Here is a 17,733-nt window from a genome sequence, read left to right on the forward strand (position 1 = left end):
CATGAGGTGAATATTAGAGATGGAGAAGAGATTTTTAGGATGAAATACAAAACCAGCTCAAGATCATGCTGTTACAAACTGCATAGATACATTCAGAATAGTGAGGTGGTTAGCTATGGTAGTCTGAAGCCAGGTAGAAGGCAGGGCACTTTAACACAGCTTCGTCCTAGGTTAAAGTCGAAGTGGGTTTGCTATACTTGGATTTTTCTCAGCTTGTTCACACACAACAATTCAAAAGCAACAGCTGCTGCTGTTTTGAAAGGTCTCTAATTATATGTGTAACCACAGAGACTAAGTGGTGCAATGAGCCATTTCATAGGCAACAACCTACTTCATTGGACATTAGCCTGCAAATTGGAAGTTGTAAGATGATTTCTGTCAGAATAGTAAAGTTTTGGAATGGTCTTCCAAGTAAAGCAGTGGGGAAAAGAACCTGAATCTCTTAGTTTAGGGACAGCAATTGTACAGAAACCTATATAAGTGATCAAAAACTGTTTAATTCTGTAACAGAACAGAAGTTCAGTGCACACAGACCCTATGGCCAAACCTGGTTTAAGATAAACCTGGATGGATGTGGCATCAGACTTAGGTTAAAACTGCCTACTGAACTTCTGTCCTAGATCCCCTCCCAGATCAAGTCCCTCTCAGCCCCCCCATATCCCAGGATGCTTTTCACCACTGTGCCACCTCCCTCAAAGGGTGATCTGCTGGAACATGGCTCACATTCCGCTGCTCCAGAGCAGCACCTCACTGGCCCCACCTCTGGGCTGTCACAGAGCTGAGACACCAAAACCTGTGCTTCTGCTCCCCAGTTTGTGTCCTGCCTGCACCTGTTAGCTCTGCAGGGTATTGAGGGGGAGGCGGAAGAACAGAATTCCCCAACCCTGGCCAATGAGGCCTAGTCTGTCCTGCCATGGGGAGCTGAGGGGAACCCTCACAACACCCTCCTACTCCACTGCTACTATGGATGGGAGAGGGGGAACATTCCCCTGGATCAGATGTCTGCCTACGCAGCAAGGCATGGGGGCACTGGGGAAGCCCTGTGCCTCAGGGGACTTGCCCCAGGCCAGCTGGGGGCTGCCCTGCCCTAGGAAAGCCCCATACTGGGGAATGTCCCCCTCCTACTTCCCCTCCCCCTGTGCTGCTGCTGGGGCAGGTGGCAGGGCAGAAGCATTCTCCTGGGCTAGGTGCCTACCCGCACAGCTGGGCATGAGGGTACGGGTGGACTCCCGTGCCTTTGGGGGCTTCCCATGGTTTAGCCTGGGGTCCCCCAGCCAGGGGCTGCTCTGTCCCAGGAGAAACCCTGTGCCATGGGGAAGCCCCCATTGCCTACATGGGGGGGTAGAGGGGAGGGGGCAGGTCAGCTCAGCTACTGCTTTAGGAGGGAGGGGAGGGGGATTCTCTAATGCCGATTCCACATCCATGTGGCGAGGGATGGAGAGACATGGGATTTCCCAGCCTGGGGCTTCCCTGCCTCAAGGGGAATCCCTCTCTATCCCCTTCTCCCTTCCCTGCCTCTAGCACCTGTGGCAGCAGAGAAGCCAAGCTGCAAGCCACAATACTCCGCAAGCCAAGGCAGCCCCAGGCCGAGGGACTCTAGGCTGGGCGAGAGGAAATCCTCTGTAATGCTCCCCATGTCCCCATTCCTGGCTGTGTGGGTGTGGGATCGGCTTGGGGGTATTCCCTCCTCCTCTTTTCTGTGGCAGTGACTGAGATAAGCAGCCATAGTTGTACAGGGGAGAGGGGATGTGGGGATCTCTGTGGTAGGGTAGCCCTGGGCTGGAGGAAACCCCCTGAGGTATGAGCCTCCCCACCCCATGGGCGGGGCCCTGAGTTGGGGGCTGGCACTGGGATGGCGGCTCCTTCCCTCCCCCCCCTGGAGGGGATCAGTAAGGGATTGGAGGTATGTGCTGGGCAGTCAATCATTACAGAGCCCAGACTGCTTGGCTAGTCTGGACTCTGCAATGGCTGGCATATAGGCTGCTTAAGTGCTATGTGCCTTCTGGCCTGGGCTAGTGCAGGTCTCCACCTGCCTTTCTCAGGTAAAATTTAAACATGAGTTCAGTTCATTATTGGTCCAAGCTACACAGCTTAGAGAAACCTGGAAAGACTGGATCAATTTTGCTTCAGCCTTTTTGACAGTCTGTACTTAGCCCCAAAGACTGAACTGGATGAGTTTATGGAAGAGACTATATGATAGGGCTCACCAATTAAAGTTTGTCATGTAGCTTTGTATGAATCCAGTAAAGCAGTGGCACTCAACCTATAGCCCATATGCTGGATCCAGCCTGCAGCAGGGGCAGGGGGTACAGCAGCAAGCAGCTTGTTCTAGCATATCCCCTTCCTCACCATGCGCTGTGCCACTGACCCCCTACACTGCCTAGAGGTAAACTCTCTTTCTCCTCTCCCTCTGACACTGGCAGCCCCTCTCTCCCCCACTGGAGGGGAGTGGTGGCCCATGGTATGGCTAGGTCACACGCATGCAGCTTGCCTCTCTAGAAAGTTGAGTTCCACTGCAGTAAAGCAAAGTAGCCACAAACTCAGCTTAACCAGCCAGCATGCTCTGGCAGCTTCATGTTGCTCCGGAGTACAATAAAGCAGCCAGTGTACATCAGTAAATCTGGCTGTAAATGTTATAAAACAGTTTGTGTGTTGATACTTTATATCTTCAAATCATTAGATATATCATGTGATGACATGCTCAGAATTTCTTGCTGAATACTCTAAATTTAAAAAGGCCAAAAAGATAGCAGTAAAGTATGTAAAAAATGGAGTTGAGAGAACATCTCAGGAATTTAGGGTAACACAAAGAGGGATGCTAATTATATGCAAAATCAAGCATTATACAGTCAGAATTCCAGATTCTTACACTGCAAAAAAATGAAAGCATGTTAAGATATGAAAATGTGCACATTGGTCATGCAAACAAATACATCTGTACTACTGAATCTGCACCAGGAACATCAAAGTCCCTTAAATTGTAAACACTGAGTTAGCATAGTTTCACAACAGGATTGAGTTACACTTGTTGGGGTGCATTTACGTATCTTAACTGTTTTGCATGTCAAGTCTAGTTGTTGCTCATTTCACTATGCTTATAAACTTTGGTTTGGGGGATAGTGACAATGGCTAAAAAATTTTAAAGTGCTTACGTACTTTAGTAGTTGCTCTGGAGTGTTGTGGTCATGATAGTTCAGGAAATGTCCAAGAGGCAAGGAGTTTTTGTGATATCTTTTATTAGAGCAACTGTATAGTTGGGAGAGCTGCTGGATAAGCTTCTGGGCATCAAGTCCCTTCCTCAGGCTACAATTAACGATACCACAAAAAAACCTTGCTTTTGTGTAATTTATGAAACTTAGTTCTAATTTTCAGGAGTGATTTATGGCTCATCCTCATGGCTGGTAGATTGGCATTGAGGCTCAAACACTGAAACATTGGTGTTTAATATCCATTCCACAATTATTTTAGGGGCAGACATTACCTGTTTGGCCTCTTAATTGCTTGAAAGGTATTTTTTGTATTGATACAAGGAGCAAAAAGGTTCTAGTTCACCTGTTCTTTACCTTCTATTTACTTTTACACAATTGCTCTTTTTCTTTGTTTCCTAAGATCATCACAATCTTTTCTACCTCTCTTCATACAAAAAAAATACGTCTCTGAGCTTTCTAATAGTTTGTCTATGAACTTTCTGTATTTCTGCAATGTCCTTTTTGAATTGAGGAGGCCTGTACTACACACACCACTGATCTATACAGAATCATTGTAAAAGGCTTTGCCATATGAATTACCTCCTTCCTAATGTATTCTCAGTATCTTGTTTTTCTTTTCAAACACAGATGCATACTGAGCAGAGGTCTTTGCTTTAGGTCTATAAGGCCCAGGTCCTACATCCAGATTGATATTTATTTAAAATCCAACAAGTGGTTCATGCACAAAAATTATGTCTACATTTTTGTTTTTAAATAACATTAATCATGCTAGTCTCCAGTCCTCTATAGCAGTGGCTATTTTTAATGAGACACTGCTAGTTTTGTTAGCAGTGCATCTACTTCAAATTTGACAGCCCTTAGAACACTTAGATGCTCAGGTGCTGACTTACTGCTTTTTAAAACTGTAATATGCAGCAGGTACAGGGTCTGAGGATAAAAGCTTATATTGAAACCATTAGATCGGGGTGTCAAACCCACCCCTGCCTTGCCCCAACCCGTGGGCCAGATCTGGACCAGATCTGGAGCATTCCTTGCAGGCCAGATCTAGACTGTGGGGCTCCTTGTGGGGAGAATCCAGACTGCAGGGCTTCTCACAATCCTTCTCAAAGGTCAAATCTGGAAAACAGTGGCAGGGGACACGGAGGTTAATACAGCTATTACTCACCCCCTCCTACCCAATGGAGTAACCAACATACTTGTTACTCCATGTCCCAGACTTAGGTGGCAGACCTGCCCTTGCTTGTCTCACACTGTAATTCCTCGTCCTACTATGACCTGTGAGCCAGATGAGACAGGTCCATGGACAGGATCCAGCCTGTTTGATACCCCTGCATTAGGTCATACCAGTGCTGGGCTGAAGTCTCTGCTTCAGTGCAATGTAGTGTATCAAGCTACAGGGAAAATGCTGGAATCTATTAATAAAAAAGCTATGTTGCAATTTTGACTACTCTGGTGAAAAACTGTTGGTTTGAACCAAATGATAAAAAAAACATTTCTGGAGTTTATTTAACAATGTGTTTGTATATGTACAATGTTCTTAATCCAGACTATCATTTTATTTGTCACTCTTTGAAAGCAATTTCTTTGTGAGGCACGAAAGAAAAACGGGTTGCTCACTGGGGTGGTATTTAGGGTGAAAATATCTGTGTCAATAGAAATGGTAGTGTGTTAGTTTTGCCAATGAGAAGACAGATCTCTGTTGCTGAATAGTGTAACAGTGAATTAAACAGTAAGACTTTTTTCTTATTTCCCTGAAGCTGAGTAGCAATCTGCCCAGCTTTTAGATAGTTAAAACAATTAATTTAAGTGAGGTACAAATATTTCATTTTAGATAACTTTTCGTATCAGAGATGCATCAACCTGTTCCCTCATTTCCTGTCTTGCAGTTATGGTTTGCTGGCTTTGCATTTTAAGTAGCTTAATTCCAATTATTTTGTCAGTACTTAGTAATTGTTATCCATTATCCTGTTTGTAAATATGCATCAAGTTATAGCATGTTTCTTCTGAATCCTAGATGATTCCAAAGCTATTGTAACAAGAAGTCTTACCTTGGAAAAGCTCCCAAATGTAGTATCTGCAAGGTATCTACTTGTATTACTATTCTACGACAGAGGCCAGGTTGGATACTCACTTTGGGAAAGCAGCATTAGACTAATTTATTCTGCAGCCCTCCTTGTGTTAGAGATTCACTGTTCACTAGTTTGTAGGTACAGGATCAATAAGATCAATTTCACAAAAGGCAAAAAAATTACCTAAGGGTAACTGGAGTTTTCTGAATGTACTGCTTTTACAGATAGAGGCCTCATCCCTGCTTTAGCCACATATATTTCCAGTTTCTCTGTTTCAGACTAAAGAGGGTACTTCTTCTTAGAAAGGCCAGTGCGGATTGGGAGATCTGTTGTTTTTAACAATTTTAGGTTAGGAAACACTGACGTAGACCTAATCACAAAAGGTTTACTGGTTTACTATTCAATGCTGCTTTTTGCTGATGTAGTTTATTCTGGTTTCTCAGGTTAGGGGCAGACATTAAACATAAACCAGTTTAAGTGATCAGAAACTTGTTTAAACCTGTAACAGAACAGATGTTCAGTGCAATTAAACCAGTTCGAAAATGGCTGAAACCGGTTTGAGATAAACCTGGTTGAATGTAGTATCAGACTTAACTGATTTGGCTCAAACCAGTTTATGCAATGTCCATCCCAGACATCAGAGAAATGTTATACGAACAAGTGCCCTTTACTGTTGATGTAACTAATATGTTAGGGCTTCTGCTAGAGAATAATGTCTGCGGCATAAAAATATATCAAATCAATCACCTAACCAGCATGACTACACCATAACATTTTTTATCAGCAGGTCTGGTATTCATTATGCTATTCTCAAAGACAATCTGTGAAAGCAATATATTTGATCACAGGAGGTTTTGTTAAGCCACCCAGCTCTCTCCTATATTTTTTTTCTGCAAGAGGGAATGTTTATTTAAGCTCTCAGAACAAATACTGATACTTAGTAAGGTGCTGCACAGACAGCAACATTTGTGCCAAAAGTCCAGAAAGAAAAACCTATCATCCAACCACATATTAGATCACTACAAGCAGGAGTAATGCAGAAAAGAAGAAAAGATTTTTTTAAAAATTACAAAGTATTGGAAAAAAATGAGACCTTTCTGCAAACAGATTTTTTTAAAATTCATTCTTCCTCAATGCCCTACACTGTATGGGTTCCTGAAATTTTGGAAAGCAGTTTGGATATGCTGACTTCTATTTGTTCCTGTCATAATTTTCAAAAAGAGTCCAATAGCTCTCAGTTCTTAACAAAGACGTTTTAAAATTATTTTATCCCTTTACATTTTACATTCCTCAAAATTTGAAAAAAAAAAATTCTATAGTTGGTATAGCACATTAGAAATCTATAGCTTTGCAAAGACTCCATTTACCCTTGCAGCTATAAGATTCCAAGGGTTTTAAATAAGCTATGCAGCCTCCAGAATGGAATTTTTAAATGTCTGTTGGATTCCAAAGGAAACTCATTAATTGAGTCGAAAATATAGTTTTAATTTTAAACTCAGGTCTATAAAATTACAAAGGCAAACAAGGAAGCATACAAAAATGTATAATAACTAATATTTCATATTCCTTTAATTTGGATTCCTCTTTTTTTTAAAAAAAAGGTCAGATTTTTCATTCTTAAAGGTCAAATTAAAGGCAGATGGTTTGAACCTTCAGGGTGATAAATTTTATTTTGCAAATTCTAACTCAATAATAATAGATAAAATAAACTACTTTTAGATTCTGAATATAATTTGATTAAATCCCAGTTTTTAAAAACTTTCAACACTAGACAAATTATTAAGGCACACTGAAAAATAAGTTTGTTTCACTCAGCTTACACACTTTATATGACTATTTCAGTAAATAAGACTGCAATTTAGTAAGATGCTTGAGCAGCTGCCCAACTTTAAATGTATTAATAATTCTTTTGACATCAGTAAAACTATCCAAGAGCTGAAAGCGAGCCCTAACATACCAAAAGAAATGTGCATATATTTTTGTTTTGGGTGGAAGGCTTAGTCTACAAGATTTACTCCTATAAAGAAGCAAATATATTGAAAAACTCAAAATTTTAAAATACTTGCAGAAAATTGCTCATGAACAAGTTATAGTCCATGAGTTATTTGCATAAATTAGTCAGAGAATTACTGAATAAATTTAGGGAAAAATCAAACTGATTTCAGGCAATTCAGCGACATGAAGGGTTTCAATCTAAGTGAACCTTTCCTCACCTCTGGTCAGTTCCTTGAAATCATTTGCATGCTCTGTTCGTTACAGAAACTAATAAATCCCTTTAAAATCTGTTTGGTCAGGAGAGTAATTTCAGAATTAAAGGTTTTTCAGCTGCTTTTACACTTCTACAAATGAGGTGTTTAGAGTCAGGAAAATGGTTTGCCTTACTGTTACAGCTCTTTGGTTTATATATACATCATATCAAGCTTCTTTGAATTTTAATTGTGTGAGTAAAAGAAAGCTGCTGAAAATATTTCTGAAGTCCTGATACAGGAAGGTGACTAAACTCTTAGGCCTTTGTCTTAAGGAAAAAAAAATCTCATCATTGCTACTGTTTGCACAGCTCCTCTGGTGGTAACAATCGTGGGAGTGCTAGCATAGACTAGGTTCTAAAGGATTGCCAGTATTTAAACCAATGTTTCTTCTAAGCCTGTCCAGAACAGGGGTTACAACGGTTACCCACAAGTTCCTTGCCTTTGTTTGTGCTCCCGCTGGTGGAGCTGACCTGGTGTTAACAATGTTGGGAAATTCTTCAAAAAAAAAGAGTATCATAGCCAAGACCTGAGAGCAGATTTATCTAGCAAGCTTGCCAGCATGCTGATTGTACTCTTAAACCCCCCACACACTTTTAAGGAATGCAACTATCTTCTCTCTTTCCTTCCCCACGTAGCTTGAGAATTACATCCAAGACAATATGAAGAAAGAAATAGTAGAGATCCAGCAAAACGCAGTGCAGAACCAGACTGCAGTAATGATTGAAATAGGCACAAACCTATTAAACCAAACAGCTGAACAGACCCGCAAATTAACAGATGTTGAAGCACAAGTAAGTAATGAATTTCTTAAAAAAATGCATCTGACCCCCAAAGAGCTGCCATGACATGTAACACAGTGAAGCACAGTTTTACAATTCCATAAAGCAGCAATGAGATTATAATTCAAGGGTTACAAGACAAGCAGGTTAATTCACAGCTGTATCATAGCCTAAGAGGATATTAATATTTGCTGATCTAGAGCCTCATGCCAAGACCACCAAAAAATCAATAAAAAGATTCCCATTGACTTCAATGGGAACTGCAGCAGGTTCTTGAAGAACGTTGTTTTAGCAAGGAACTTTCAAATGTCAGTCATATTTTTCTTAAGTAAATAACTAAAATATCAATACATGCCCAAGCCTTAACTAAGTGAGTGATATCTAAAATGGGATTTCATGGCTTCTTTCTATCCTGACTCTGCTCTAAGTGGTTGGCCTAATAGTCATCACCAGTTAGGGTCTTGCATACACGGAAAAAATAAAATCTAAACAAAACAAAACAGCACTTTACTTTCAGCTCGGTATGCCACTGCAACAAATACAGTGCATGCCCAGAAGAGAAATCACATCAGTTTACCCGACTTGCCCAGCATCTGTATAGCTCAGGTGCTTCAGCGGGGCTTTTTGGTGCTTTTATCTAATTTAATCTAATTGATTGAATCAGGTACTAGACAAAAGCACCAAAAAGCCCTGCTGAAGCACCTGAGCTATACAGACACTGGGGAGACAGGTCAAACTGACTTGATTCCTCTTCTGGTAAAGCGCTGCTTTCCTCCCATCTCATCTCTCAGCACCCTTAGGCTAGGGGCAGAAATTACACATAAGCCAGTATAAATGATTGAAGACCTGCAACACAACAGAAGTTCAGTACACGTAAACTGCTTTCAAAATGGCCAAAACTGACTTAAGATAAACCTGGAGGGATGTAATATCAGACTTAGCTGATTTATGTTAAATCAGTTTATTGAATTTCTGTCCCAGATCACCTCCATATTCAAGTTAACTCACATTTCCTCAGCATCCCAGGAATGTTTTTAACCTTCCCCACAAACCTCTGCACTCCCCCCTTACAGGGTGGGCAGCATAGCTTTGACCTAAGCCGTCTGCTCCAGCAGAGCAGGGAGGCATGCTCTAGCATCCCCTGGCATCTTGCCTGGGCCACTGCAGACATGTGGCTGCATTTCTGGTATCAAAAGTGAATGTCTGTTCACCTGCTTATTGGTTATTGGTTCAATTTTTGCAGCTTAGACTAACCTGAAAGATTCAATTGATTCAGCTTTGGGCTTTTTGACTGTCTGTACTTATCCTTAGCATTTTCTTGAAAACTCATTCTCTTCCTACAGATGCTGCAGTGGGATAATAGTAGTCATTTCTATGTTAAGGCACTACTGTAATGAGTATATCATTATGATTTCATGGAGGGATAAATCAAAAGGAGATGAAATGAGTGGGAGAAAGGCTGAGGAATTATGAAGCTACTGGAAAAGTAAATTGCAACATTTTTTCAAGTTGACTTCAATGTGAAAGTTCCACTTCAATTGTGGTTCCTTAAAGGAAATTAAAAGTTCCCATAGTATGACACGAAAAACTTTCCAGAATTCCAGCATTGGTTAGAAGCCTCAAAATCAAATGACTAGTTTGTAGCTAAACAAGTTAATTATCCAAAACAAAAGATAAATCTTGACACTTCATTCCCTTTACACATAGTATGTGACACAAGTTATTAAAAAATGAATTTAAAAAAGCAGATCCTTTATAATTGCTTTAACTGAAAAGCATTTAAATGTCTGCTTGGCAGGCAGCTTTTTCAGTGACTGATTTTTTTAATGCCTCAGCAAACAAAAAAGTGTTGATATATCCTACTCTTCAAATTAATGATAAGTCTAATTGAAAGAAAATGTGTATTCTGTAGGTTTCTCTTATCCTGGTGAGAAGATTCTTGAACAGATACTAAAATAATATATAGCATTTGATGTTTTACGTGTTCAAAATATTGTATAAATATTAACTAAAATCTTTACTACACAACTTGTTACGTAAGTCATTCTGCATCTATAGAATGTACGTGGTTGACACTGGGTGTTTCTACACATGTACTTTACTGCAGTATTGATGAATTAGCTCCACAGTAAAAAGTGTCACCATCTACACATGCACCCACATTAGGGTGCAGTAAATTAATTAACTCCATTGTAGGATAGTACCAGTAGGACAAGTACTACCCTACAGCAGAGTTATTAAGTGCACCAAAACACACATGTAGATGGTGATCGTGGCTGGCTGGGGTACAAAGGTGCTATAGTGCAGGGGCTACCTGTTGGCTAGCCCTGCACTGTGGCACCCTCGTGCCCTAGCCATCCCTGACACTGCCACTCAGAGTCTGGGGTGACTCCCCCAGGCCACCTGCCGGCCCGGGCTACTCTGCCCCAACTCAGCGTGAAGAACTGCCAGGCACATGTGCACACACTGCACTCTGGAGAAATAAACACAAACATCTTGAATCTACCTTTACAGTTTTATCATTAAAAAGCACCATTTTTTTTGAAGAGGCTCAGTGGGCTTTTATGGGGGTTTTTTTGATAAGCTAAAAGAGAAATATATTTATTCTTTCAAAGCAAAGTCTTTCTGGACTTTACCTGTAGTTTTTGTTTAGGAAGAATATTATTACTGGAACCTTCTTTTGCTCCCTGAAATTACTGGTGACCAGGTTAAGGGCTTAATGAACAACATAAGGAAATTAACCAAACAATTGCTGTCTCAAGGACACTTAACTTTGGCAATAATTTTCAATTACACCTCAGTGTGAAATCATGTCCTGAATGACTGTTTAACACAAAGGATGTGACTAATCAATTCTTCCTGTCTACTAAAGCCAAATTCTGATGAATTAAAAAAGCTGTTTTGACACAATGAAAAAATGTTTTCTAGAGAACATGCATCAAAATGTAATGCAAGTCAAAGTCATCTCCCACTTCAAATGATATCATTGTTTCTGCATTAACTGATAGAACTTTGGCGTAAAAAGGGGATTTGTGTAAATTATTTCCTTCTCAGAACTGAAACTGTCAAGTGAGTATAGCAAAAAATGTGTTTGGTAAACACTTCATCTAATTCAAACATTAAAAAATATATTTCCTAAGTTCACTGGCACCACTGTTCTCAAAGAGAAAAATCAATGATTTCACTGGGGCTGTGATTTCACCTGGTTATACTAATATATGTGACATTTATTTCAGTACCAGAACAATAAATATATTGCATATGAAATTATTCTTTAATGAACTAATACCATAATTTCTGATACTGATGTTGTTATCTAATAAATATAAAGGGAAAAAATATGTGACAACAGCTTAAAGACAAAGTAATTTTGAACGTTATTCACAAATATGGTGCACCATTAAAACATTGCCCAAGATGACTTGAAATATAAATCACAGTATTATAGGTTTATTTGTTCATTACACAAATATAATTCTGAGCATTTTTTACAATAATACTATATGCATTCATGCCCAAATTGGTACTGTATGCATGCATGTTTGTGCATACTTATTTTTTTCAAATATTTTCTTTCTATATGTGATAACCACTGAGTTTAAAAAGTACAGTTAAATTAGACTTCACCATTTTCAGAGATGCCTATATGTTTGTTGTTGTTTTTTTAAACGTAGGTGTTAAACCAGACAACAAGACTGGAACTTCAGCTTCTGGAACATTCTCTCTCAACAAACAAGTTAGAAAGGCAGATTTCAGATCAGACCAATGAGATAACCAAATTGCAAGAAAAAAACAGGTAATATTGCTGTACCTATCCAAAGATTACTCTGCTAAATTGTCTTTTTTTAAACAGTTTTAGGCATTTGCTTGTGGGAAAACAATTGTTTCAACCAATTTGAGAAATCCTTACTTAATGAAGAAATAAGCTACACTCCTGTATTTTATAAACATAAAAAGCTAGAATGACAATATAGCTGAGAAAAACAAACAAAAATAAAATTGGAACCATATGTAATGTCTAAAACAATGGTTCCCAGACTTTATGACCAATGGAACACTGTCAAGCTTTACATTTCTTGCAGATTTCCATTGACCTGTGATCATACTTATCATAGCATTTAGAAACCAATGATTTAAAATATAAAAATAACAATACTTGGCAGTATCAGGTAAAATAAATTAGCTGTAGCCAACTATTGGTCTTGCCCAATAAAATTAACTCTCCTCAACCCCCTCTCCCTAAAACTGCAAAACATTATCAAAAGAAAAAAAAAGTGAAGACCTGCATATGTAGAAGCAGAAATTCTGTTATGCCCTAATGACAGATTTAGTAAATCTGATTATATTATGAATGGTGGGTTTAATTCAAGAATTCTTGTTCCTCAGAATGTAAATGTATTGTGTAAATACAATTCCTCACTTTTGCTTTACTTTCATATGTAAGAGTATTAGAATTAGCCAAAAATTTAATGAAATCTTAATTCTGGGCAACTGATTGGTTTCAATGGGGGCTTTCTGCTCTGTATACTACCCAAACATTTTTAAATAGGAAATTATTAGTTTTCCCCTGTGATCAATAAAGGAAATACCATCTGTTTTCATGAAATCATAAATGCGCCAAAGTTCAGAGGTCTGTTTTAGGATGAAGATAAAAGCATTACTGGGACTAAAATAAAAGTATTATCACACAGAGCCAATGTCCCCCCATTTCCCTCTGCTCCATCTCTCTGAATGTTATCTGGAAAACCCCCCCTCAAAATGAGGGCAGTAATGTATCTAATGTCATTGTTTTTCAAGCAAAATGTTGCATTTAAGGGGAAACAGGACAGCTACCATTTCACAGTAGTTCCCTTTGTGAATACACATGATCAATTTTTTTCTTGTTACATTAGTTATCAATACATAGTAGCATGCAGTTTAAAAACAGGCTGGAACACTTGTTTCGATAAAGAGGACACAACTTTATTCAATATAACTTAGCAAGATACAAGGAGGGCAACTGTTGTTAGCCTGCAGCCCCTGTCATTCAGATGGATCCTATGCCCCAAGTGGCCAGTCATCTCTGAACTAATGACAAGGCTATGGCATAAAAGCTTGACTGCCTGCCTTACTGTATGAGGCTTACAGCCAAGTATAACATCCACACTTAAAAAGACCAGACAGGTGAACCACATGTTGGTGTAAACTGTCTTACGCAGTTCCATGTGATACTGTCACATGAAGGTGGATGTTGGCTATAGTAAAAGCTGCCTTAACTGGCACCTTACAAGCCGGCATGCTCTATTAACTGGCATGCAGGCTTGTAAAGTAAAAGTGAAACCAGAAGTGCCCACCGTGGCACTTCTGGTTTCGCCGAGCCCCCACAACCTGGGGCAAAGCATCCTATGCTGCTGAGCCCCCATGGCCTGGGGCATAGCAGGCTGTGTGGGGCCTGCCTCCCTGTCCCGCGGGAAGGTTGGCAATGCGGCAGGTGTGTGGCAATGCCCTGACATGGCAGGAGAAGTGGCGGCCCGAACAGGCAAAGACGTCTGTTCGGGCCTCCCAATTAACTGGCAAATTTTGTTATCTGGCACCCCCCATTCCCCATGGGTGCCAGATAATAAAGCTTTTGCTGTACTTTTCTTGTCATCTTAAGGCTTAAGGGAATTTTTTTTCAAAAACCATGCTATTTAACAACCCATATTGAATTGTCAAAAATAACTTGGCACTTAGGAGTCCAAGCTGAACTCGCTTTCAATGAGATGTAGGCTCTTAAAGGCTAGATCTAAAATGGAATTCAGGCACTGCAACACTCAGTGTTTCAAAACTTACCTTACAGAAATGTGGCTCCTAGATTGAAATGCAAAACCCTGCGTTAGGTGCCTTGCCACAGAAAGACTTACACAATACAGAACTGGATCCTAAGCAAATTGCAGGCTGAGCAGGGACCAGCTTTAAGGTCTGCATTCTGAACAGAGACTTGTCTAGAGTTATCTGTAAGGAAATGCTGAAGACAGGACGTGTGTCTTAAAATCCTACCTGTCTCTGGAGTTTAGTCACCTTGCTTACCTCAACTTCTCTGCCTTCTCTAAGGATGGCTTATACCTTTTTTTCAACAACTGTTGCACATAATATGCAGAAAATTACCTTGAAGCAGAGACTCTCCCTCTGTGACTGCCCTATTTGTGAACGTAATAAGTTTTGTTCCTTCTTGCTCTCCCCAAAACAGCCAATAACTTGGTGAGTAAGGAACTCACCAGGGAGATGCTGGCTTGAATCCTCTTACAGGAGGGGGCTGAACCTGGGTTTTGCACATTCTGTGCAAGTGCTCTAACCACTTGCTTCCTCAACTGCCATTTATGGCCATGTTTTAAAAGAAAGTGGAGGTCCTAGAACATTTTTCATGGACTCTGATCTGGTAATGCCTACTGGATTGACATTTTCAGGGGAGACTGGTAGAGAAACACCTAGGTTTTGAAAACTGATTGGATTTTTCAGGCTGGTACTGATCTACTCTGCCCTGTCAAGACTACTAATGAGCACCTGTAGAAACAGAACTTTCAAATAAAACACTCATGTGCACTGAAGTTTAGGCATCTTTAAGGCTAGGCAGCAGTATGGCTGCATGAAATTTAGGCCGCTGTTTCATTTTGGAGGTGTTTTGGGCCATTTTGGAACGTGAAACACTGAATCCAAATTGAAACGGAAGCCTCCAAAACAGCTCCAAAATGAATCAGAAGGCTCTGAAACATTTTGGAAATGTTCCAGAGAATTTCAGTTTCGGAGTCGGTCTTGCAGGGAAACAAAAACTAAGAAAAGGGAGGGGAAAGAACATGAAAAGACTGCTCTGATATTGGCATGTAGCTCCTGGTTCAATTCCCCAGCTATCTGATTGCTTCCCCCAGGTCTCTGATCATTTCCCCAGCTCTTCCTAGGCGGTGTAGCCGCCCGATCTGAGTACAGGGTTTCAGCAGGCTCCTGCTGTACCCTGTGGCCAGTGGCAGCCACTTGGTGCAGCCCACATTGAGCACTGGGAAGACTGTGGTGCTGCCACTGGCCCCAGCCTGCAGCGGCAGCCTGCTAAAACCCAGCACACAGATCCGGGGGTCTGTGCCCCTCAGGAGCTGAGGGAATGATCAGAAAGCTGGGGAATTCAGCTCGGGAATCGAACAGAGAGCTGGGGAATCAAGCCAGGAGCTAGGGGAATCCCACTTCGATTCCCCAGCTCCCCAATCACTTCCCCCAGCTCTTCCCAGACAGTGCAGACCCCCAGATGATGTGGGATGATGGCAGGCTGCAATGGGCTATTTCCCCAGGTCGTGGTGGCAATGGGCTATTTCCCCAGCTGGCAGCAGCAGCCTGCACAGATCCGGGGGCCATGTCCCCTGGGAAGACCTGGAGGAATGATCAGAGCTGGGGAATTGAACCAGGAGCTCCGGCTGACAGGTGAATGTGCCCCAGCTCCGGGACAGTGTGCGGCGCCCCGTTCAGCTGCGCTGTACCCATGCGATGGTACAGCTGCCATGCGGGTGCCAGGAGGGGAGAGAAATCGCCGCCGCCCCGCGCTGAGCGAGGGAGCTCTGCCACAAGCTCTCAGAGCGCCTAATCGCCGCTGCCAGAGCTGTTGAGTGCATGGCTTTTTTTTTTTAAAAGCTCCACTCTCACCAGATGCGGAGCATGCAGATGACAGCATGCTCCTGCTGCCGGCTGGGGCCAGCGCCACCACCCGAGTCTCCCTGGTGCAGCCTGTGCCAAGCACCAGGAAGAACCTAGTGATGGCACTGGCCCCAGCTGGCAGTGGCAGCCTGCTATCATCCTGCACACAGATCCAGTGGTCTGCACCCCTTGGGAGGGCTGCAGGGCTATGTCAGATTCCTCCTGGAGGTGCAGCTTCCAGATATGCGTACGGGATGACAGTATGCTGCTGCTGCCAGCAAGTGATACTAGTTTTGCTCTAAACAGTTTGAGGTGCAATTTCACAAAAAACCCTGCACCTCTGTCCTTGAAACTTGGTGGGCTTTGTGCCCTCAGAAGGGGCTACCACCTCTGCAATTTTCATCCGAATCAGGCAAGAAATTACAAAGTTATAGGCATTTTAATGATTCCCCATTATAGCCTATGGCCAAAACAGCATCAAAACTCAGAAACAGATTTGGTCAAATTGAAACGGGACAGTAATCCGAAACACTGAAATGAATCACTGTCCCTCAGAAATGCCAAATCCAAAATCAAAACAAAACAAAACATTGTCATTTTGCGTAACCCTAGGCAGCAGGCAAACAGTGATATTCCAGATCTATCCACTGGATGTTGGAATAAAGGACTATCTGCTATCTAACCTATTCCAATGAAAATTTGTTTCTTTGTAACTAAAATACAAAATTATCTTAGGCTCACTATTGCTACTTTATTGTGTAATAGGATAGCTTTTTGATGATCAGATCATGCAAATAGCTCATTCTATCATATCTAGTCCATCAGACTGATCTTAGTCATGTCCCAAGTTCCCACAATTTCAATTTTCTGAGACCTAGGAGTAAAAACACCCATTATTCTTCCTGTATCCATACCTACTTGATATGCAGCAAAGGTGGCATATTTTTATTTAACCAGTTTAAATCCCCACATTGTTAAAGGAATCATCCTGAAGGGGCATTATGAGGCAGAACAAATTATTTCCCAACATGAATGAAGCATAAGTGTCAAACCTCAGGGTTCTATTTTACTTGTAAGAGTAAATAATTTACAGGGGAATCTAAAAGTAGCAATAACAGAGAGTTTTCTCCTACATCAAAGACATTTTTTTTCAATGAGAACCATATGTGTATAGTACTTTTAATTTTTAAAGAACATTAACTCAAAAAAATTTAGGGAGATGTTTTGACATTTGTATCTGTTGCCTTGCTATATTTGTGTGTACTCCCTGAAGGTTGTATCTACCATCTTACTACAAACAAGCATCTTTACCCAATGGGAGCAAAATAAATACTGAATTTTAAAATGTCACTATATTTTTCTACTACAGTTACCAGACCAGAGACCACAATATCTTTACTAAAACATGGAAGAATTCAGCTAAATACTAGAAGTGTTACTTCTTTTCTAACAGAAAAAGATACAACAGTGTTCATCTTTTAAAAACATTTAATACATAGCTTTATCTATTAATGTTCAACATACACTGAATTAAGTGCAACTCATAGCATTCTACATACCGCGTGTATAACCTTCTCTGCAAGTTATCTTCAGAAGAAATCAAAATAAAACTGTTTTTATCAAGATGGAAAAAACTTTTGCAATAGGCTCAATACTCTTTTTTGTCAGCTATAAACATAGAAATATTTTGTTGAGACCCTAACTATATTATTTTTATTAGCCTTCTAGAAAAAAAAGTTCTTGAGATGGAAGACCATACACACATAATATCAGTACAGTAAAAACAAGAAAA

General features: G+C 40.8%; 2 protein-coding genes across 5 annotated transcripts in view; one reads left to right on the plus strand and one right to left on the minus strand.

The window, feature by feature from the left end:
- Window positions 1–17,733, minus strand: part of MCPH1 (microcephalin 1) — a 269,106-nt gene that overhangs the window by 120,666 nt on the left and 130,707 nt on the right. The window lies entirely within an intron of this gene.
- The window catches only part of ANGPT2 (angiopoietin 2), a 78,634-nt gene that overhangs the window by 27,655 nt on the left and 33,246 nt on the right, over window positions 1–17,733 (plus strand). For 2 of the 3 annotated variants that reach the window (XM_019520603.1, XM_019520602.1), the window contains exons 2-3: window positions 8,163–8,318; window positions 11,981–12,102. In XM_019520603.1, coding sequence (XP_019376148.1) covers window positions 8,163–8,318; window positions 11,981–12,102 — 278 coding nt within the window. The remainder of the gene's footprint in view (window positions 1–8,162; window positions 8,319–11,980; window positions 12,103–17,733) is intronic. The other variant, XM_019520604.1, reaches the window with a different exon arrangement.

Source organism: Gavialis gangeticus, unplaced genomic scaffold (assembly GCF_001723915.1).
Source record: "Gavialis gangeticus isolate Ggan-Ray unplaced genomic scaffold, GavGan_comp1, whole genome shotgun sequence".
Lineage (NCBI taxonomy): Eukaryota > Metazoa > Chordata > Crocodylia > Gavialidae > Gavialis > Gavialis gangeticus.